This window comes from Suricata suricatta, chromosome 8, assembly GCF_006229205.1.
Source record: "Suricata suricatta isolate VVHF042 chromosome 8, meerkat_22Aug2017_6uvM2_HiC, whole genome shotgun sequence".
NCBI lineage: Eukaryota > Metazoa > Chordata > Mammalia > Carnivora > Herpestidae > Suricata > Suricata suricatta.
In genome coordinates this window covers 73140595-73163738 of record NC_043707.1, presented here as the reverse complement: position 1 = coordinate 73163738, position 23144 = coordinate 73140595, and the positions used below count along the sequence as shown (strand labels likewise).

General features: G+C 36.1%; 1 protein-coding gene and 1 long non-coding RNA gene across 3 annotated transcripts; both read left to right on the top strand.

Annotated features, from left to right (window-relative positions):
• The first annotated feature begins 1227 nt into the window (after positions 1–1227).
• On the top strand, positions 1228–22731 carry RPF1 (ribosome production factor 1 homolog). Of its 2 annotated transcripts, XR_003912645.1 has the most exons (10): positions 1228–1480; positions 2929–2985; positions 5408–5488; positions 13254–13349; positions 13929–14082; positions 20584–20666; positions 21066–21247; positions 21426–21552; positions 22151–22268; positions 22423–22731. XR_003912645.1 is itself a non-coding variant. In XM_029950137.1 (9 exons), the coding sequence occupies exons 1-9, from the start codon at positions 1253–1255 to the stop codon at positions 22190–22192; spliced, it is 1050 nt and encodes a 349-aa protein (XP_029805997.1). In that variant the 5' UTR covers positions 1228–1252; the 3' UTR covers positions 22193–22380. The 2 variants fall into 2 exon arrangements, 1 of the variants encoding a protein (XP_029805997.1); XM_029950137.1 differs by lacking the exon at positions 22423–22731 and having other exon boundaries at positions 22151–22380.
• On the top strand, positions 14108–18220 carry LOC115300432. The gene is made up of 2 exons (XR_003912646.1): positions 14108–16821; positions 17293–18220. It is a non-coding gene; the product is annotated as an uncharacterized LOC115300432 (long non-coding RNA).
• Positions 22732–23144: the final 413 nt, after the last annotated feature.

Here is a 23144-nt window from a genome sequence, read left to right as displayed (position 1 = left end):
TGGTCCTCTTCCTTTTTTCAGTTCTTTATCCACACTCACTGTAATGATTTGAAATACTATCTATATGCTGATGACTCCTACATTTTTATCTCTAGTCCATACCTTTGTCTCCTGCTGCAGAATTATACATCCCAACTGACAACAACAATCAGTTGACTACTAAATGTCTCACACTCACTTATTTCCAGAACTGAAATCTTGAGCTTACCCTTCAAATTAGCTTTACCTTAAGTCTGTCTCATCTCAACTGATGGTAGCCCCATCTTTCCAGTCGCTTAGTTCAAAAGTCTTGGGGTCATCTCAACTCTTCTCTTTTCTCTGATGCACTTCATTCAACCATCAGGAACTATTCCTTGCAAAAGAATCTGATCGCTTCTCACCACCTCCATTAGAACCACTCTGTTTCAAGCCACTGTCATTTTTCCCTTCCTTCCCTTTCCTTCCCCTATATTCTCCAAAGAGCCTGAATGATACTTTCAAAATGTAAGTCAAATCATATCATTTCTTTTCTCAAAATCCTCTAGGAAATGTGCATCTCACAGAAAATTAAAGCCAAAGCTCTTACTTCTAAATCCTCCCCCTACCCACTGTCCTCCTTTCTCATACTACTCCTGGCTTCCATAGTGTTTCCCAAACATACGTGCTTGCTGCCCACTAGGAATCTTGGAATTGTATGTTTCCATTGCATGGACAAGATTTTTTCCTAGATAAAAGCTTTACTCAAATGAGCAGCTCTTCTCTCAAGTAACTGCATAGTTTACCCATTACTCTTTCAAATCTTTGCTCCATGTAACTTTTTCTAAGAAGGCTACTCTAACAATCCAATTCAAAAGCTGCAGCTGCCCTCTACCCTTCTCTCATCTTCCTTTATCCTGTTCTATCTTTTCCTTGCCATGTGTTACTTTATAGCTCATCCCACTATTTGTGTGCTCATTTCAGGTCTTTCTCCAGTAGAATGTAAATTTTATACAGCAAAGGCTTTATTTATTGTTCCAGTATTTTGAGGGCTCCACAGATAGTAGATGCTCAATAAAGATTTCTGGAAACTCATCATTCCACTATTCATACAGCTGGGCAACCCTCTAAACTTTGCTCAAAACTAAATTTCAGCACCTTCTTAAACTGCTGAAGCTCACAAAGCAGTCCACGTTTCTCTTTAAGAACTTGCTGACCCCGGAAGTAAAAGACTCGGTAAGGGAGTCAGAGGGGTAAGCTATTTCCGTTTCCGTACAGACGCGCCGGAGCAAACAGCATGGCGAAGGCCGGGGATAAGAGTGACAGTAAAGGAAAGAAAGGAGTGAAACGGAAAGCAACCGCCGAAGAACCTCAGGAAGCGGCAGTCGCTGAGGATGGAGCGACGGAAAGCGGGGCCCAACCTCCGAAAGCGGCTGCCTTTCCCCCAGGCTTCAGCATTTCGGAAATTAAGAACAAACAACGGCGACACTTAATGTTCACGCGGTGGAAACAGCAACAGCGAAAGGTATGACGGCGGCGAGGCGGCAGGGCGCATGCGCTGCATCCGCGCGCGCGACCTGGGGAAGGGACTAGCGCTTGCGTGGTATCCCTTGCTTGGCGTTCCGGAGGCGGTAATTAATCTGGAAGGATGAGGCTGAGTTTCTAATGCCCTGGTCTCCTCAAACTGCTTTGGGGATTCTCTGTAGGCTCAGCTTTTTGCCCAAGTGACGAGGATTCTCTTCCTTACCAGCCTCTCCCTACGTTCCCTGACTGGGAATGAAAGCAAGATGTCCCGCTCCTAGCAGTGAAAAATCCCCCTCCTGACCTGGAAGGAGAAAGTTTCCCATCTCTGTGCTTCGCCCCGTCCACCTAACGTTGGCTAATTCCCCGAATCTGTAATACAGGCACTACGTGAATCCAGTGATGCTTTTCTGATTTCCTGGGCAGCAACTCTCACCTAAATTATTACTGTGAAGTTTCTAGTAATTGTATTTGTAGCGTTATTCTCATACTGTTGTAGGAGATAACGAATACAAGGAGATAAGTATAGCACAAGGTCACAGCGCTTATTTGTGGTTAAATTGCAATGGGAAGCAAGCCTCTGTTTATACTTGTACTTCATGAAGGTTCACGCACATAATATTCTTTTTACTTGCCTGTCTCCTTTTACTAGATACTAGATCTTTTGAGGCCCTGGATAGTGCCTTATTCATTAGAAGCGCCAGAGTGCTATTGGAGTACGTAGAGAATCTAACTCATTCTGGTGAGCGCGTTTGCGGGAAGGGCCTCCTAGAAGACTTCTTGACACTATAATCTGAGACTTGATGGATGGAGGAAGGTCGATAGGCATTGGGGGCGGGGGTGGGGAGGAGCACTTTCTATTGTGTGTAAGTAAGCATTCTGTTTAGAAATCTCCAGTAGGTACAGACTTACAGTACAAGTGTAACTCACCTAGCAACTTCTTAATAATTTTAAAAGCTTTTTTTGATTATAAAACTTGTGAATAATGGTGGCTTATTGGAAGTAATCTGAAAACGCATCTCTCATTCTCATTTATTTTTAGTACTGTCTGAGAAGCAACCAAGAAAACGTGGTCATGGTTTTCTTTAGAATGCAACTTGTTAAGAGTGCAAAATAAAACAACAGAAACTTGTTAACTTGCTTAGATAGACGGTTTACATTTTCACTTAATTTGAGGCTTTATAGTAAGATAAACAGTAAAAGGTAGATAAACTTTATTCATAGTTGCCAGTTTCAATTTTTTTGAAGGAGAAAGACTTTATTGTTTAGTGATTAGCCAACATATTTGGTTTACAATAACTTAGGTATGAAAATCTGTGTCAGAGTGTTTAATACATTGCAATGATTGTTCAATTTAAATATTCATAGCATTAGTAATGTGTAGTTTCAGTATGTGTTTGTGATATAGCTGATGGTTTCTCAGTATTTTTCTGTTTTTTGTAAACCTTTTAGGAAAAGTTGGCAATTAAGAAAAAACTTAAAAAAGAGAGAGAAGCTCTTGGTGATAAGGTAAATAACGTTTTTAGCTATCTGCTTTCTGTCTTATATTGAGAAATGCTCCCTTACGTTTATGTTGCATCATTTTCTTTTAAAATTTATTATAAAATATTTCCAGTGTATAAGAGATATGAAAATAAAATAACAAATCCCTTTCTATTCTTTACCCAGCTTAGAAAACAATGCATTAGCAAATAATTTTCAAAGTCCTTTGGTCGCTTCTTACTGTTTTCCCCTCCAAAGATAACCTCTTAGGAATTTGCCGTTTTTTTTGTTCCCATGCATTTCTTTATTACTTATAGGTTTGTGTCCCTAAACAATGAGCACAGTAGTGGTGTTTTGCTTTTTCTTTTTAAATGTCATGTAAATGGTATGTCTCTTTCAACTTGCTTATTTTACTTAATCTTACGTGTTTGAGAGACAGAGACTCAAGACTCTTCTTGACTTTGGAAAGCTTTTTGGGAAGCTCCCCAGTTTAGGCCTGTAGTTGGAGTTCTTGTGACTTGAAGCAAAGGCTCTTGGGGAAAGGCAGGACGGGGCATTTTCTGTTGTAGGATCGAGGTGTGTAGGAATGAGAGCTGAGACAGGTTACAAACCTGTGAAGAGTGAGGTTGGCAAGTGGGAGGAGAGTGAGATACTCGATGGACTACAACAAAGAAGAGTGCAAAGATAATACATCCAGAAAGGATTTGGCTATTTTTGTGATATTGATAAGAAATAAAGTCTATTGGCAGTTTTTTAAAAAACTGCTAAATACATCCACAGCTAAATTGTTTTCCTTTATTTCATTTTATTTATACCTAGTGTTAGATTTTGATTGATGCTTGCAAAATTTTTAGAACATCCAACTCTTCCGCCTCTACCATCTCTTAAGATGAGATACCAAGGAATAGTAAGCATTTTTGAGGAAGAGAAAAATGTAAAGATTACATACAAATGAAACACTCTGATTTTTCATGCCTTCTCTTAGTAGGATTAGGTTAAATCACATGAAGTTGCCAGTTTTAGATTGTTTTGACCTGCAGAATCCTGTCAGCATTGCTATTCTTTTTTAACTCTCAGTAATCAGCCAGTTACAGCAAATATGCCAATCAACTTTGGAAGAATCACCATTCTCGTTTTTTGGACTAAAAATGACTTCTAGAACTGCTCCTTTAAAAAATTACTTAAAACTTAATATTTGTTTCATAGAGTAATAAAAAATGAAATCCTAAAGAGTTCATCAGTTCATATTTCTTCCTATCTCTGCCAGCATGCATATGTTTCAAATTTGTTTTAGTCAGTATATGCTTACAATCTGTATTCCTGCTTTGTAGCGTTTCATTTACACGGTTTTTTGGTCTAAGCTGAGTATGCATATTTGCCAGTTCTAACAGTGTTCCATTATGTTGGAAGTGTCATAGTCGTTACCGTGTTTTTTGGATATTTGCAGTATTTGCCATTCATAAATTGCTTCTCTCTTTTATTCCTTACCATAAATGTAGTTATTAGTTCAGCAGATAGATTTGTTATTTATTTATGGTTATTTCTGGTATTTTTTAAATTTTAAGTTTAGCAAGAGAGAGTGCATGTACACGTGTGTGCAGGGAGAGGTACAGAGGGGGACAGAGAGAGAAAATCCCAACCAGGCTCCATGCTTAGTATAGAGCCCCACACAGGGCTCAGTCTCTAAACCTGGGATCATGACCTGCGCTGAAATCAAGAGTTGATGCCCAACTGACTGAGCCATCCAGGCACCCTTTGTTATTTATTTCTGAATAGCTTTCTGAAAGCATTTGGAACAAAGCTACAGAGATATGTAACTTTGTACATTTAACCCTTGAATAAAACGGGGGTTGGGGCCCAGAACACCATCTCTACTCCTGCACACATGAAAATCCCAAAAACTTAACTACTGATACCCTACTATTGACTGAAGTCTTACTGAGAACATAAAGTCAGTTAACACATATTTATATGTTACATGTGTTATATACTGTATGCTTAGTATAAAATAAGCTAGAGAAAAGAAAATGTTATTTGGAAAATTACAAGAGAAAATACACTTATAGTCTTGTACTGTACAAAATTCACATATAAGTGGGCCTGCACAGTTCAAATCTGTGTTGTTCAAGGGTCCACTATAATTTTTTCCAGTTTATTTGATATTTTTCTTAGTGTATAATTACTTTGATCTCAATTTCTTCTTTCTAATACTTCCAAATGGTTTTAGACCATTTCATTGAGTCAGCAATTCTTCCAGTATGTTTAGGTCTCTGCTTAGTGTTAAAAAAAAAAATCTTAGTATTAGTATTAGGATTGATGTAGCAATGGAAATGAGGAACAGATTGAGGTTTTGGATTATCTACAGATTTCTGTTATTCTTCCCTAACCAAAATGAAAAATTATTAATGTAAAATCCTCCTAAAACTTAATGTGTTTTTCTTTTATTTAGGCTCCACCAAAGCCTGTACCAAAGACCATTGACAACCAACGAGTGTATGACGAAACTATAGTAGACCCTAATGATGAAGAGGTACTGTTAGAAATCTTAAAATAAATTTGGGTGACCACATTTGACATTATTTGTTCACGTGTTAATATTTAATTTAAAGTACTGTCTGGTAATGTTGTATAATGGACTGATTCAGCTATAATGTTGGCATATTATTTACTATAGATTATTTCATAACTGAATTTCTCAATAATGCTATAGGGAAAAGCTCTGATTACTTATTTTATAGAAATGTATTATGTTTTATGCTTTGGTAAACTTTGTCATTTAGTATCTTATATAGTACTTTTGTTTTTAATATCCTTTGAAAAGCATTCCTCCTATTATAGATTTTTCTAGTACTGCAAATTTTTTTAAAATAGCTTATTGTCAAATTGGTTTCCATATAATACCCAGCGCTCTTCCCCACAAGTGCCCTCCTCCATCACCACCACCTCTTTCCCCCCCACTTCCCCAGGGCACAAATTTTGATATAAGGATAACATTTGATATTTTTTGTGTCCTCATAAAACTCTTGGTTTCAAGATGATCATCCACTTTTTACAGATTCCCTTTAAACATTTCGTGACAGTACGGTGAGAGAATCAAGTTTTAAAACTTTTTTTTTGTACAGGAAATTTGGTTTTGGTTATGTTTGTTTGCTCTCAAACCATACTATCATTGACATTCTTTCATATTTCCTGATGTAGTCATTCATATATTCAGTCAGTCAGTCTTCCAGTAAATGCTTATTGATTGTCTGCTGAGTACTGGGATCTGTTTTAGGAGCTTGGGATCCATCAGTGCACCACGCACCATGCCACATCTACACACAAAATATCAGCCCACCCAGAGCATACATTCTAAAGAATGACAGACCATGAACATAATAAAATAAATTTTCATATGTTAGCAGGTGATAGGTTACTAAAGTTAAAAAATAGGATAGAGAGAGATTCAGGGCTGCTTGGAGTAGAGAGAGTTTATAGTTTTAGGCCATTTCTTTATATTCTCCTATATAGAGAGTATATAGGAATGTGTACATGTTTTATTTAGTTTGACACAATTTCAAACTTAATTTAAAAAGTGGGACTATCAAGTATACCTCTATCTAGATTTCCTAAATAATAAATTATATCACACAAGGTTTTCTTTGATATTCTTTCTGAATTGCACAATGGCAGACATGAAGCCTCTTGACTCCTATATAGTGTGTTTTACTTATAAACCAGTGGTTTTTTTTAATGAGCACCGTATATAGTTCTCAAAATCATACAGTTAACATTGATTATTATGTAATCTAGACAACTGATTTAGATGTCCCAGTTGTCCAAGTGGCATTATTTTTTGCAAAGGAAAAATCCCAGCTCAGGCATTTTAATCCATTTTCATGACTTTACCCTCATTTAATTTGAATCTGTTCCTCAGACTTGACTTTGCTTTTAACAACATTGGCATTTTGAAGAGCACAGTCCCAGGTACTTTTGAGGAATGTCACTTAATATGAATTTGATATTTGCTCATGATTATATACAGTTTACATACTTTTCACAGATATCTCACAGATGTGAGGTTATATTCTTCTCCATGCATCTTATTAGGAGTCACATGATTTTCCCATTATAGCTTCTGTTTTTTCCCTTTGTAATAAGTTTTGACAGGAGAGATACTTGAGATTATGTAATGTATATTCTTCAAACATTTACTCAAGGTTTTACAATTAATAAATAATTATTTCCCATTTGATGGGTCAGAGATTATATCTGAGTGTAGTTTGAACTTCTTGTTCACTTTTATGAATGGGGCTGAACATCATTTTATGTTTTCTTTTTAATCAGTTGTTCATGTCTGTTGCCCATTTTTGCTGTTGGTTAGGGTTGTGGTTCTATATAATGAGGGTGAAGGTAGACTTCATGGAGAAGATGTCCTTTTTAGCAAAGACTTGAAGGTTATAAAGAAATTAGCCATTTTTGGATGCAGTGAAATTAGACTCCTTACAGCTCCACCCCTGCTTGTTTTTGAGGGATGGCCAGTGCAGAAATTAGTGCATCAACAATCAATGCAAAAGCTCTAGGGCAGGAGGAGCATGCTTAGTATGTTTTTGAAAAACACTAAGGAAGCCAATATTGCTGAAATTTTGTGAGCAAGAGGGTTACAGAAGAGGTGCCAGGGAAATATATGGAAGAGCAGAGGCCAGAGCAGTGGCTTTGTTGACCCTTATACTTAGTGAAACGAGGAGCCATTGGCTGGTTTTGAACAGAGGAATGATATAATCAGACTTAACTTCTAATAGTAATTGGTTGCTATACTGAGAATGAAATTATAGAGATAAACAGATAGTTAGGAAGCTATTGAAATAATCCAAGAATGAGATTATGACTTAGGTTACAGCGGTTGCAGTGAGTGTTGAGAAGTGATTTGATTCCAAGGTTTGGGCTTTTTTCTGGGATATATTTTGAAATTAAAGCCATTGGAACTTCTTGATAGATTGTATATGAGGTATAAGAGAAAGAGGATTCAAAGATGGTATTGAGGTTTTTAGCGTGAGCAACAAGAATAGAAGGATGGAATAATTCTTAAATATTTACCTAGGGGAGAATTTGTTGGGTCATGAGGTGTGTAAATATTCAGCTGTATGTGATAATGCCAAAATGTTTTCCAAAGTAGTGGTTGTATCATTTTGCACTTGCATTGTAATAAGGGCTATGTTTTTGGTCATCTACATTCTGACCAATACTTCTGTATTTTGACCAGTACTTCACTAGTGATAAAGGGCTATCTCATTGTGCTTTGAGTTTGCATTTCCCTGATTCCTAATGTGGTTGAACCTCTTTTCATGTGTGTACTGTGTTTTTGCTAAAGTTGTGCCCACTCGTGTCTTTTGGTATATTTTACTGATTTTGTAGAACTTTTTATATTTTGGATACTAATCCTTTATATGTGTTACAAGTATCTTCCAGTTTGTGGATGCTTTTTACTTTTTCTGTACCATGTTCATGAATAAAAGTCCTTAATATAGCTAAGTTTACTTTTTTAGTAAGTAATTTTTTGTCATAAATAAGAAATCTTTATCCCATGATCATATGTTCTTTTTTCCCCTAAAACAATTGAAGAATTGTTTTTCTCCTGTATTGTGCTTAATCATCAGGAATTGATTTCTCTGCTGGGAGAAAAAAAAAAAAAACAATTTCTTTCTTCCCCTGCCCCTTATCCTACCCCGTAACGTGTAATGGTGTGTCATATATCAAGTATCCATATATGCTTGGCCTTTTTCTGGGCTATTGGTCAGTTTGTCTTGTATCACTTCTTTATTTTCATAATTGTTTATCTTCATGGTAAGTTTTGATATCTGTTAGAGCAAGATGCCCCTCCCCACCTCCATCCTCAAATCTCTCTTCAGGAATGTTCATTCTCTCTTTGGACCTTTGATCTTCCATAGAAAATTATAAATTGTATTAAAGCAGATCACTTAGGGGATCTATTTATATACTGCTTTATTTAGGTCTTTAACAAAATGTAATTCAATGAATTTTATAATTCTCGTCATGCTGGTTTTACACATAAATCTTGTTAGAGCTATTGCTGGGTATCTTACGTTTTTTATTAGTATAAATTGCATCATTGAGAATTGTTTTATTTGCTGATTTATAAAAACACAGTTGATTTTTGACTGTGATCTCTAAACAGTCATTCCCCTAGATTCATCTCTAATAATCTATTTAATATTGTTTTCATTTCATGTTTACCTAATCATTTCTACAAATAACTTTGAATCCATTAATCATTTATTTTCTTTTGTGCTGACTAGAGCCTCCAGCATAATGTGAAATAAATAGAAAAAGCAATAGTGGCGTCTGTGCCATGGTCCTGGTTTTAAAGAGAATACTCCTAATATGCCATCATTAATGTTTATGTGATTAATGGTAGATTCTCTTTATACATTAAGGAAAATCCATTTCTTTTCTTGCTGGGGGAGGGGGGGCGGTGTTTGTTTTATCATGAATGAATGTGAAACATTATCATGCTTTTTCTGTAAATATTGAGACAGTTATGTACTTTTTTGCAAATATTGAGATGAGTATGCAGTTTTTCTCCTTTATAGTACTAAGGTAGGAAATGAAATAGATTTTCTAATGTTAAATCTCTTTTGCATTCTTGGGATAAATCCAATTTAATTACAGTGTTTTATCCTTTACACATTATTTTGGTTTGTCAGTACTTCGTTTAGAATATGTACGTATATGTTTATAAGTGAGACTGCAGCAATGTCCCTTTCCATTCCTAATATTACTTATTTGGGCTTTTTACCAGAGATATATCTATTTTCTTACTCTTTTCAAACTAATTTTTTCTTTGATAATCTCTATTGAAGTTTTGTTTTCTAAGTTATTTATCTTTATTATTTATTTCTTGTTACTCTGTTGAGTTTATTCTTCTTACTTAACTAATTTTTCATCTTCCTTTCTATTGTGAGCGATTAAGGCCACAAAATTTCCTGTAAGTTCCACTTTTGGTATATACCACAAGTTTTAAGATGTATTTCTTCCTTCATTATTATTCAAATCTAAGTATCTCCTTTAAGGTTTGTTGATTTCTTGTAATTTCTTTCTTTTTTTTTTTTTTTTTGCTTGATGTATTTTATTTCATTATTTTCCCTCTGATTCTTCTTATTATGTTTCTTTTACTTAAGGTTTCATTTATTTTTCTAGTTTCTTAAAATGGAAGCTTAGATTTTACATTCTTCTTTCTTTTTAATATAATCAGATAGCTACAATTTTCCTACTCAGCACTGCTTTAGCCAAATCTCATACCTTTTTGATATGTTTGTTGTATTTTCATTTTCATTCTATTCAAGATATTTTCTAACTTCTCTTATTATTTCTTCTTTGGCTCATTGATTATTAAGTGTTTTGTTTAATTTCCAAATTTTGAGGATTTCCCAGATATATTTCTTCTGTTGATTTCTAATTCAATTTTATTGTGGTTCTGGAACATACTCTGTTTGATTTTAGTCCTTTTCAAGTAAAGAGATTGTTCTGTGTTCTAGGATAAGATCTGTTCTTGAGAATGTTCTGTGTTCCTTTGGAAAATGGATATTTTGCTGCTCTGAAATATATTAAGAGAGTTGTTTTAAGTTGGTTGATTGTGGTGTTCATGTTTTCTATATTCTTGCTGAATTTTCTGTCAGTTAGCCGAGAGAGGAGTATTGAAATCTCCAACTATAACTGTTGAATTATTTATTTCTTCCATTTGTTTCAGTTTCGCTTCATGTCTTTTTGGGCATCCTTTTGTTAGATATATATCCCTTTGTAATTATTATATCTTCCTAATATATTGATCTTTAATCCAGTGTCCCATATTGTCCCATCCCTTAAATGGTCCAAAGAAACGTTTTTTGATGTCTGTTTTGTTTCCTGTGCACATAGCCACCTAAACTCTTTTATGGTTACTGTTTGCATGGTATATCTTCTTTTTTCATGTTTTTACTTTCAACCAGTTTGTATCTTTGTATTTAAAGTGTCGCAGGGGAATCTGGGTGGCTCAGTCAGTTGAGTGTTGGACTTCGGCTCAGGTCACAGTCTCGTGGTTTGTGAATTAGAGTCCCACATCAGGCTCTCTGCTGCCGGTGCAGAGCCTGCTTCAGATCCTCCCCCATGCTCCCTCACTCTCTTATGGTTAGATATGCTTTTCTTTCAGTCTGACAATTAGTATTTATTAATTACTTAAAAATATTTTAGTTTATTATTTATTTTTGAGAGAGAGGGGGACAGAGTGCAAGCTGGGAGGGGCAGAGAGAGAGGGAGACACAGAATCCAAAGCAGGCTCCAGGCTCTGAGCTGTCAGCACAGAGCCTGATGCGAGACTCAGACCCATGAACTGTGAGATCGTGACCTGAGTTGAAGTCAGACACTTAACTGACTGAGTCACCCAGGCATCCCTGATAATTAATATTTAATGTTAATTATTGATGTAGTTATATATTTATATTTATATCTACCATTTTGTTTTCTTCACTATATTTTAGATGTTTAAAAGGTTTTTTTTTAATGTTTATTCTTGAGAGTGAGAGAGACAGAGCATGAGTGGGAAGGGGCAGAGAGAGAGAGAGAAACACAGTGTGAGAGAGAAACACAGAATCTGAAGCAGGCAGCAGGGCTTGAACTCATGAGCTGAGAGATCATGACCTGAGCCAAAGTCAGACGTTTATTCAACTGAGCCACCCAGGTGCCCCACTATGTTTTATATCTTTACTTTGTTCCTCCTTGACTGCTTTCTTTTATATAAAAAAATGTTTTTTATTATGCTATTTTAATACCTCTTAATCTTATAAGTTACATATGTAGGGGTGTTTTAGTAGTTTCTCTAGGAATTACAGCATGCATCTTTATCACAGTGTGCTTCACGCAAATCCTGGCATGATTCTGGTAAAATGAAGGTTTTATACAGTATATCTTTGTTCCTTCAGTCTTACTCATCTTGTCATATTATATATTACATCTGTTATAAATCCAGTGTTATAATTTCTGCTTTAAAATATCTCATGTTGTTTTTAAAAAACAAATTAAGTGTACACATACAACACACACACAAAATCTCACAGTTAACTTTGTATTTGCCATTTACAGTGCTTTTCTTTTCTTTCCTTGGATCTAAGTTACCATTTGGTGTCATTTTCTCTCAGCTTATAGGATTTCCTTAATTTTTTTAAGTTTATTTATTTATTTTGAGAGAGAGAGTGGGTGTGCATGATCGTGAGTGGGGGAGGGACAAAGATCTGTGCTGTTAGCCCAGAGCTTGAAGTGGGACTCATTTCCCACGAACCGTGAGATCATCACCTGAGCCAAAATCAAGAGTTGGACACTTGATTGACTCTTATTTTTGGTTTAAAATATTTCTTTTAGGTTATTTGCTTGGGGTAGAAATAGATCCCATGCTTTGAAGTTTGGTGAAATCCCCATTCTGACCTTGGTAAAAAAAAAAAAAAAAAAATAGCTTCCTTGAAAGCCCAAGACTAAGACCTACAAACATTAAAAGTTGAGTTTCCTATATCTCTCCTTGTTTTTTTAATTGTTATTTTTAACCTGCCTCCTGAGTGGTTGTCCTTGTATTTGTGTGGTTCAATGGTAAGCCAGTGATTTGGGCAGTGATAATGTTGAGATACCTTAAGCCTCTGAGCCCCTATCACCTGAGCTGCCTGTGGGCTGAGGACTGCACTGGGTTTTTAGGCCTCTCCCATGTGTAGTTCTACCAGCCAGGGATTTGTGGAGAGATGATCTCAGCCCCTCTGTGGGTCCGTCATTTCAGAGCTCTCCTTTAAATTTCTGGCTGGTCCACACCTACCCTGAACTGGCCCACTAACATCGGACTGGCAAATAAGGGTTCTCAAACCCACCTCTCCCTGAATCCAGTCTGCCACCTTTGGATTAAAGATTGCTAGTTCTTGCCTACCATCAGACCTGAAGTTGATAAAGTTACTATTTTTGCAGCCATGTTGATGGAAGAAATGGAATAGCTCTAAACAAGATTCCTTATGTTCTTGCCCACAGCCTTAGCCATTTTTCAAGAATAAACACAGCTCAGTTTGTGTCTTGAAGTTGTTTTTGACAATATTTTCAAGTTTTATACTTGTATTCTACAGATAGAAAATCACCCAACCTCTTCATGTTACCATTAACATAAGTCCTTCCTGGCCTTCTTTAAATCGCCTATCAGCTAGGAAGGTAGTTTCATAGAATCCTGCTGGAGCTTTTAAAATTCTGGCACAGTAGAGTGTTTGATATAAGATTATCTCTTTTACTGTTCACAGGTCGCTTATGATGAAGCTACAGATGAATTTGCTTCTTACTTCAACAGACAAACTTCTCCTAAGATTCTCATCACAACGTCAGATAGACCTCATGGGGTAAACATAATCAGTATAGTTAGCGAATTCTTAATTTTCTTATATTACTTAGACTATCTAAAATAACTCTTTTCAGAAGATCTGAGTTAAGTTATTAGTAATTTCCATAGATAATGCCTGTGAATAAGCTGAATAATATTGGTGATATGATGTAGGTTCTCTAAACATGATTCTTCAGGATAGGATATATCAGCTTCAGCACCATTAGCATTTGGGGCTGGGTAGTTTTTTATTATGGAGGTGGTCCTGTTCATTATAGGGTATTTAGCAGTATCCCTGGCCTCTGTCCACTGGATACTACTACCAGCTGCCCCCTACTGCTACCACCATTCATAACCACCAAAAATATTTCTAGATATGTCACATGTCCTCTAGTGGGGAATAAGCACGCCCGTTGAGAACCACTGCTTTAGGATGGTCAGCCTTTGATAAAGGATTAAGTACTGTTCAGATTTCATTCCTTTCCTACCTTTGCTCTTTATTAATGACACATGTTAATCACTTTCCTTATAAGTGTATACCAACTTAAGATTTTTATTCCTTTTCACCTTTGGAGATTTCTGTTATCTTGTTTTGCAGAGAACAGTACGACTCTGTGAACAGCTCTCCACAGTTATACCAAACTCACATGTTTATTACCGAAGAGGATTGGCTCTGAAAAAAATTATTCCACAGTGTATTTCAAGAGATTTCACAGATCTGATCGTTATTAATGAAGATCGTAAAACACCAAGTATCCTTTGTTTTTTGAAGTTTTCCTGTCTCACCTTCACCCCCTTTTAAACCTATTTAAAAGAATAAGGAACTTATTCAGGAACTTTAAGAACATAATTTTTTTAAACAAGAAAGTTATGTATCTCTATCCAAGATTCTATAAACTTTTTTTTTCATTTAGCAAATATTCATCAAGCAAATGCTATAGGCCAAGACATTACTTTAATCCTTAGTAAAAGATGCAGAGATAAACAAGAGCTTTAGGGAGTTCATTATCTAATAGGAGAAAATAGACCTGTAAACTAACAGAAATGTAGAGTGGGTAGTATAATTAAAGAGAGAAATACAGGATACAGTGCACACTCTGGTAAAATCTGCCCTGGGGATATCAGGGAGGAAGGACTTGACTGGAAAAGACATTTAACTCAGTTTGTTGATTTTGGGTGAATGAGGTAAGGCAGAGGAAGAGTGCTCAGTGCAAAGAGACCATTTGTAAAGGCAGAGGCATTAAGGAGCAGGCCCCGTCAGGGATCTACAAGTAATTTGATACGGCTAGATTTTATGTTACCAGAGGTGGTATCACAGGATTACATTTTTGAAGCCGATAGTTGAGCCCATTTAATGTATTTACTACTGTTTCAGATGCCAAGAATATTCTATCATTTTTCTGTGTGTCTCAGATCCTAGGTGACTGTCACTTGAACCCAAGGTGTTTTTTCCTGTTGTGAAATGATATTGTATAAAGAAAGCCTAGATTTGTTTTGGTTGTTGCTGTTGTTTTACTTATTTATCAAATGGTGGCTGTGAGCTCACTAATTTTAAATATGATCAGCTGAATGGGTCAAATTCTCAAAATTATTAAGGATTCATAAAAAATAGGGTCAGGAGTTTCCTGCTGCCATTTTTTTTTAAATCAATGAACACTACTTTAAAAAATGGTGTCAAAGCTATTTTTAAAGAATCTAAATAATTTTTATGGTTTTTATTATTTTCAATAGAAGTTAAAGACCTTATCCACTTCTAGGAGTTGCTTTCCAGAGATTAAAATAGACTAAAGCTAGCTTTGTACTGTGATGGTTTTTGGCCATATTATAATTTGGCTTGGATTGTGGGTTAATGTACTAAAATAACTAAAATCTCTTGAATACTAAACTATTTTCAGAAGAGATCTGTTTTTAATCTAGTTGCTGCTTTCTTAAAACTACCTCCCAAAATAAAGTGGCAAGGTCTGTGTTCCTCTCTTTTTATTTTTGACAGTTAAAAAAACCATCATTATTTTAAGGCTTCCAGCAGGCATTCATCAATTCAATAAGCATCATATCCTTGTTTCATCTGAGGTATTTTATATAGATATTTAAGTTTTACTTACACCATTTATTGCCTTTAGAAAGCTTATGTTCTCTTTTCCTTATAAAATTGTATTGTCTTTTTACTCAAAATGTATTAATATTTTTCTGATTACCATATTGGACACCTTGTAGGGTAGGTTAATTGTCAGATCATTAAGGTACCATCAGTACACAGACCAAATTTATATTAAGGAAATAACTAGGCCAATTATTCTGAATATGAGATTGTTTCTCCTATACACTTTAAATATATATGCACACAGCCATACAGCCATGTGTGGGTGTCCCAGGATTATAATTTTGAGTATAGAATTATGTAGCAGTTTCTAAAAGTCCTAATGAATAGAATTTTTATAAGTATAATCCTGCCTGGATGTTGATTTTTATAATTTCAAAGATATTTTCTAATTGATATATAGTAATGAGTTGATGGCAAAGAATTGGTGAAAGAAGCTAGGAAAGCAGACTTTCTAAATTGCTTTTGTGTTTTCTGTTAACAAGAGAATGGTCTTCAACTCTAATGAGGACATTGGCAAAGGGCCCTGGAAGTCCATCTTGGATAAAAAGATAGTTAAGATAAGGCCTAGAAACTTTGAATAAGGTCAGATATCCTGACTTCAAACACTATGTGCACAAACCTGTAAAGGAGACTTTGCACTCTGGGGAAAATAGGAGAGAGGCAAGTGGAGGCAGGAAGGACAAAGAGGATGCTGGTTAATATATGCCATGATCAAGAAAAAACATGTCAAATAATTAAAGGGAGAATAACTTGGGGTTTTTTAAATAGTTTATTGTCAAGTTGGTTTCCATAAAACACCCAGTGCTCATCCCCACAACTGTAAAGGGAGAATAATTTATAAGCACATAATAGAAATGGTGTATGATTCCTAGGAACTTGACATGGGCTTACAAATAATAAGTCATGACCCCTAATGATGACACTTGGAGGAAAGTTGGAAGAATTGAGGATCTTCAGCCTGTGGGAAATTAGAATATGGGGGCGTGACACCATACTGGAAGGGCTGCTGTGTGAAAGAATAGTGCCAAATGGTGGGAATTTGTGGAGATAGAAATTTTTGACTGAATTCTAGAAAAAAGCTTTGTCAACTATCTAGTCTAGTGGCTTTGGGTCAGGGAGACATAATGTCAAATACAGACTTTATTATGTGTGACTTTTGTCAAGTTTCATAGCCACCTGGTTTCCTCATATTTTAAAATGGGAACTAATACCTAAATCTTCAGGGTTCCCACAAAGATCACATTAAATGTATTATGTCTCTTAAGGCATAATACCTTTGGCCTGTTGTAGGCATTCTAGTCAATGTTATGTTACAGGGGAAAGCACGGAAGTTTCTCCTGGGGACACCTGCATCCTCTATTCAGTATTTCTAAATGGAAATTTGAGTTAGGTAAGTCATTGTGCTATACTCTGACAGCTTGTAGGCTGTTTTGCTTTCTTGGCCTTTGGGGACTAAAAGTCCTTTTCGCCCCAGTCATCATAACAAAATACCTCTATGCATTAGGGCTTGGGCCCAGGTACAATCCCACCTGCTACCTAGCTCTGAAATTTGAGCTTATCTACCTAACCTTTCTCAACCTCTTTTCCTTGTTACCGAAATAGGGATAATGAACTCCTGTTCCTCAGGATTTATGTTTGGAATTAGCAATAACATAAGTAAAGTTTTTTGTGCAATGTGAGTACGTAGGAACTGATCATTTTGGATTTCGTAGTTTTCTTTTGAAAGAAACCACAGTTGAGTGGGAATGTTCTAGAAAGCTGGGGATCTGCAAGTAGTTTGATGTTGCAGATTTGATTTAGGTTGGAAGAAAAATTACCTTTACCTCTCTTAGCTCCCAGGAGATATTTTTATTTTTTTCAGTGTGCAAAGATCCAGAAATACTTTTGGCTGTATCTCAAGAAGTTGAACCTGTGATGAATTTTTGAAAAGAATTCAGACATTACTGATAATCTGCTATGTGGTAGGCACTAGTATTTATCAGAAACAAATTTATCTTCCAAGAGTTAACAGATTCACTGGGAAGAAAGTCATTTACATGATTATAACTCAAGTAAGTGACAAGTGCTATAGTTAAGTAACAATGGCAGCTGAGATTTAAAGCTTAATGTTAACTGTGTAAAAATAATTAGCATTTGAAGTGGCCCTTAATAACAACAGTACTATCTGCCTCGGCTAAGCTTGCTTCAGTCTGAGTGTGGCAAACCCCTTCCCCAGTAAACCAGCAGGAACCCCTGCCCACACCACACTCCCAACCGGATCACTCCGCAGGGCTTCAGTTCTAGTGGAAGTAGTATCAGGTCTCCTTTGATAAGCAGATCAGAGCACACCTAGTTAAAGCTGACCACATTCTGGACAAGTACCAAGCATTACCCCCTGCAGGCAAGGCCAGCCTCTGCAGATGACTGGCCTGAGGGATACGAGCAACCAAAACACAACTGCTGAGCGCACACATACACAAGAGATACTCCCTGAGGTGCCAGGCCCTGGACACTGTAGGACCTCTTCTTCATAAAACCATTACTCTCAGAAGCATGAAACATAATGGGCTTTTCTAACACACAGAAGAAGGTAGAGACCTAGAAAAAAATGCCAAGATAGGAATTCCAAGTGAAAGAACAAGATGAGTGAAACATAAGTAACATGCCTGCTGGAGAATTTAAAGCACCAATCCTAAGGATACTCACTGGGATTGAGAAAAGAATGGAAGACTTCAGGGAGGCCTGAACTCATAGGAGTTAAAAAAAAAAAAGTTAGACATGAAAAATGCATAACTAAGATTGGAAACAGGCTAGAGGCCCTGAATATAAGGCTGGAAGAAGCATAGGAATTAATAAGTGATGTAGAAGACAAAATTGTGGAAAATAATGAAGCTGAACAAAAGAAAGAAGATTATGGAACATGAGAACAGATTTAGGGAACTCAGCGACTCCACGAAACATAGTAACATAGTGTAAGAGTGCCAGAAGACGACGAGGGAAAAGGGGGCAGAAAATTTATTTGAGGAAATATTAGCTGAAAACTTCCTCATCTGGGGAAGGAAACTGATATCCAGAGAACTCTGATCAAAATCAAAAGCAGGCCAACACCAACATACATTGTAATTAGATTTGCAAAACACAGTAAAAAAAAAAATCTTAAAAGCAGCAAGACAAAACAAGTCCCCAACTTACAAGGAGGGAGGCCCATAAGGCTAGCTGCAGCTTTCTCAACAGAAACTAGGCAAGCCAGAAGGGAGTGTATTCCAAGTGCTGAATGGGAAAAATCTACAGCCAAAAATAGTCCAGCAAAGCTATCATTCAGAATAGACAAAGAGATCAGAGTTTCCCCAAACAAAAACTAAAGGAGTTTGTGACCATTTAACCAGCCCTGCAAGAAATATTAAAGGGAACTCTTTGAGTAGAAAAATCGCTAGAAACGGTGACAAAACAAGTATTAAATGGTGCTAAATGCGTATCTAGCAATAATTTCTCTGAATGTAAATGGACTAAATACTCCAGTCAAAAGACATAGGGTATCGGGCACCTGAGTGGTTCGGTTGGTTAAGTGTCCGACTCTTACTAATTTCAGGATTGTGAGTTCAGGCCACGCATGTTGGGCCTGTCAAAAAAGCCAGAGTAGCAGTACTTGTATTGGACAAACTTTTTAACCAGAGTGTTATGAGATGAAGAAGGGCACTGTATCCTAATAAAAGGGACAATCCAACAAGAATACGTAACATTTGTAAATATGCCCCAGTAATGGGAGCACCCGAATATATAAAATAACTGTTATAAAGGAATTCATTGATGAGGTGAGCCTTCATGGAGAAGTTAAATGTTGCAGGTGTTTGAAATAGTATGAACAAAAAATACATGATAGGATCAATATGTATGGTATGTAAGACTTTGTCAGTGCCTACCAGTTAGGAAACATGGGGAAGACAGATTAGAAAGGTGATTTGGGGCCACAGATTGCTATACTGATGTATTTACTCTGTAGATAAGCTGTGGTGAGAGTATTTTGAAATTAGCTAGTTATCAAGACTCAAGGTATCTAGTTTTTCACTTAGCACATGCAAAATAGTGATACAGATAAAATGGCAGTCACATCCCGTAGGCTTATTACACAGACTTGATTTGCTGTCTGTGTTAGAAATATACCTGGAAAGGCGAGAGAGGGGTCAGGCCCACGAGGATACTGTTTTAATCTAGGTGGGAAATCTCCCTGCAGTTAAGGGTGAAGAAGTTATGGAAGTGAGGAATTTATGAGGGTAAATGGGATTTAAGGGAAGGAGGAAGTTGGAGATAAGCATAGTTTTTAATCTGGGTTAATGGGAGAATGTTGATGACTTTATCAAAAATGGCAACATCTGTTTTGTAAAACTCAGACTGTGCAGTTAGATTTGAAATACAGTTTGGTTCTGACCTCCTTTTAGGGAAAGGAGTAAAAATTAAGTTGTTAAAAGATTTGAGGAATGTTGTCTTAGCTAGCTGCATTCCAGACTTTTAAAGCTCTTGCACTGCTACACCTGCTGATTGTAGGTAGGGGTCTTATACTTCACTTATAGTTTAGAGTGTCTAGCACAAGTCTTTATGGTAGACAATCAGTAAATGGTTATTAAGTAGTTGATTCGATTTATGGCAAAAAATCCCAAGACTAAGAGCTGGTCTTTTGAGAAACACTAATAATCTTGATTTTAAGAAGAGAGCGGAGTCTCTCTGGTCTTACGGGACAGTATTTCAAAGCTGACAACATATACTAACCTTACAAATATACAAAAAATGTACATACAAATGTGTATGTATAAATATGTGCATTTTTTGGGTTAGAAGGCCTAAACATTCTAGAATTCCATCCTGTCTTATCATTCCTCTTAGGGTAGTGGATATAAGCTCTTTTCAGAAACCTACTTTGTTGAATATGCAACATACTCTCTTGATGGTGATGAGGTATTTATCATATCTGTTTTTCTGAAATATTTGGTTTGACTTAATGGGTATTTAGTTTTAGGTATGGTAAGAAAATTTCTTTTAACCCAGAGGAGAAATACATACATCTACCTATTCATCTAGCTACAGATTTTAGGAGCCTTTGGACATCGAGAGGACCAGTCACTTAAACAACTTAAGATTTAAATAACCGACTTCATTGTGTTCTTAACTTTATGAACAGATGGATTAATTCTAAGTCACTTGCCCAGTGGCCCAACTGCTCATTTTAAAATGAGCAGTGTTCGTTTGCGTAAAGAAATTAAGGTAAGTTTTGTGTTCCTTGATTGATATTAGTCTCCTTGCAGTATTTAATCTGTAGCTTCTATAGATCTAATTGCTTTTATAATGGCATTTGCTCTTCTGGTTAAAGCAGGTTTTACCTGCTGGTAGTGTTCTTATGAAATTGTAATTGAGTTATGGCAGATAGGCAGTAATTGCCTTCATTAACTCTGAAACCAGTTTCTTTTCTAGTAGGACTTTTTGGTACAGTCACTACATGTTAAAATTATTCTAGATATATTTTACTTCATGGAACTGATAAGTTATGTGGTAGTTTATCATTAAAAAAGAGAACTTTAAAGTTTTTCAGTTTGTCACATAAATTCTGAACCCTGAACTTGAAGTAAGGATATTAATTCCTTATTTTTTTCATCATTTTTCTAGAGAAGAGGCAAAGACCCTACAGAACATGTACCAGAAATAATTTTGAATAACTTTACAACACGGCTGGGTCATTCTGTTGGACGTATGTTTGCATCTCTCTTTCCCCACAATCCTCAGTTTATTGGAAGGCAAGTTGCCACATTCCACAATCAACGGGACTATATCTTCTTCAGGTTTCACAGGTGAGGAAGGTACTTTAACTCCTTGGACTCCAACTTCAATCATGAAATAACATCTTGAATGTAAAATGTTTTCTAATGTACTGTGACAATATTGTAGATGAGAAATATTTGAACTGTCGCATTAAAGAAATTAATTTGGTTCATTCAGACTGTTTTCCTTAATTCCTTATCTTTGAAGGTACATATTCAAGAGTGAAAAGAAAGTGGGAATTCAGGAACTTGGACCACGTTTTACCTTAAAATTAAGATCTCTTCAGAAAGGAACCTTTGATTCTAAATATGGAGAATATGAATGGGTCCATAAGGTATGTGCCTTATACTTTGAAGAGCCATTTAGATCATTTCAAAAGAATAGAATGAGAAGGAAACCTTGTACTTGAAGCTTTGAGTGCTTATACCTTATATTTCTGACCTCCACAAGCTTGAATGAACCAATTCTGATAGGATATTTGGGTCTGGTGACTAACACTGGATCATTTGAAGTATCCTAAAGACCAGGGGTCCTCAAAGTGGAACCTAGAGCATCACCTAGGAACTAGGAAGGCAAAGTGTTGGGCCACAGACTTAGCAACTTAGGGAGTGGGGCCTAGCACTGTTTATAAGCCTGTTATGATTCTGCTAGATGTATGAAAACTGCCACAGAGGTTTTGTATGAGTTTGAAGATCATTTTAAGTCCTAAATGAAAACTTCAATATTGAAAAACCTGTCTCTTCTAATAAGCAATTTTCACTTAAGTGCTTTTACTTTAAAATTTTATATTACACACACACACACACACACACACACACACACACACACGCACGCACTAGAACAGTAACTTCTAAAGACTGTTCAGTCCCAGAGATGGACCCAGAAGTTCTTAATTTAGCATTGTTTACTTTTTTCCCCCTTCTAATTTTCAGCCTCGAGAAATGGATACAAGTAGAAGAAAATTCCATTTATAAAGTATTGAAGGAATAGTATTGGCTTGTGCTAAAACAGGGCCATCTTGGATTTATGGCAGAAGACCTTTTCAGAATGGTATCTATTGGTTTGATTTCATAAATCTTTCATATCTGGACGAGTGCCATGAATTATCATTCACTGTTTATGTAGCAAATACAAATAAAAGTCATTTTGGTGAGTTTAGAAATTGGAGTTTAGATTTCCTAAAACTTAATTTTCTTATTTCTAGGTATCGTGCATAAGTTGGAATCAAGATTCAAATTAAGTTTCCCATGTATACTTTCATGGAACACTTGGGCTGGAGAGAAAATACAGTCCTTGGTAGATACTGTGTAACACAGGAGCTTTCTACCAGAATGAACTTAGGTCTGGCACGTCGTTTTAACTCTGTTTCCTGTGAATGAAAATATATTAGAGGTGAGGTTTCTGGGATATTTTAATATTTCCTTAAGACATTCAGAATGGCAAAAATTTTAAAGGAAAATGGTTTACCAAGGACTTAAGGCAAAGTTGCAAATTACAGAAACTGATCTTCTCCTTTCTTTGTGGTACTTTGTACCTCATTACGTTGTACTACAACATTCCACTCAAGAATTGTGTAAACTCTGAAGTTTTTAACATCTTCTAATATAATTCCCAGTCTTTTCTCTACTGCCCTTATTAGGAGAGCAGTCTATTAAGTAACGAATTTCTAGGTGTAATGGTAACCCCCTACACAACAGAGTTTTTTAGAAATACAAAGTTAATCCTGCATATAACTCATAAATAGAAACTAGTATTAGCAGTCTCCTCCTGACCTTGAAAGAAAAAGTTGGCAACTTGCCTTTAGTTCTCTAAGTCTTTCACATGTATGGTGTAAAATTATATGAGATGAGCTGTAGAACAGGCACTACAACTTAAACCCCTTCTTAATGACAGTGGGAAATTGCCCTTTACCTTATGTGTTCAAAA

Bases quoted from the DNA above. Each gene is read 5' to 3' on its own strand.
- RPF1 (XM_029950137.1), top strand. From the start codon at position 1,253: ATGGCGAAGGCCGGGGATAAGAGTGACAGTAAAGGAAAGAAAGGAGTG. The intron at 13,350-13,928 runs GTAAACATAATC...CTTGTTTTGCAG, and splicing joins CGTCAGATAGACCTCATGGG to AGAACAGTACGACTCTGTGA. The intron at 14,083-20,583 runs GTATCCTTTGTT...CTTTATGAACAG, and splicing joins TGAAGATCGTAAAACACCAA to ATGGATTAATTCTAAGTCAC.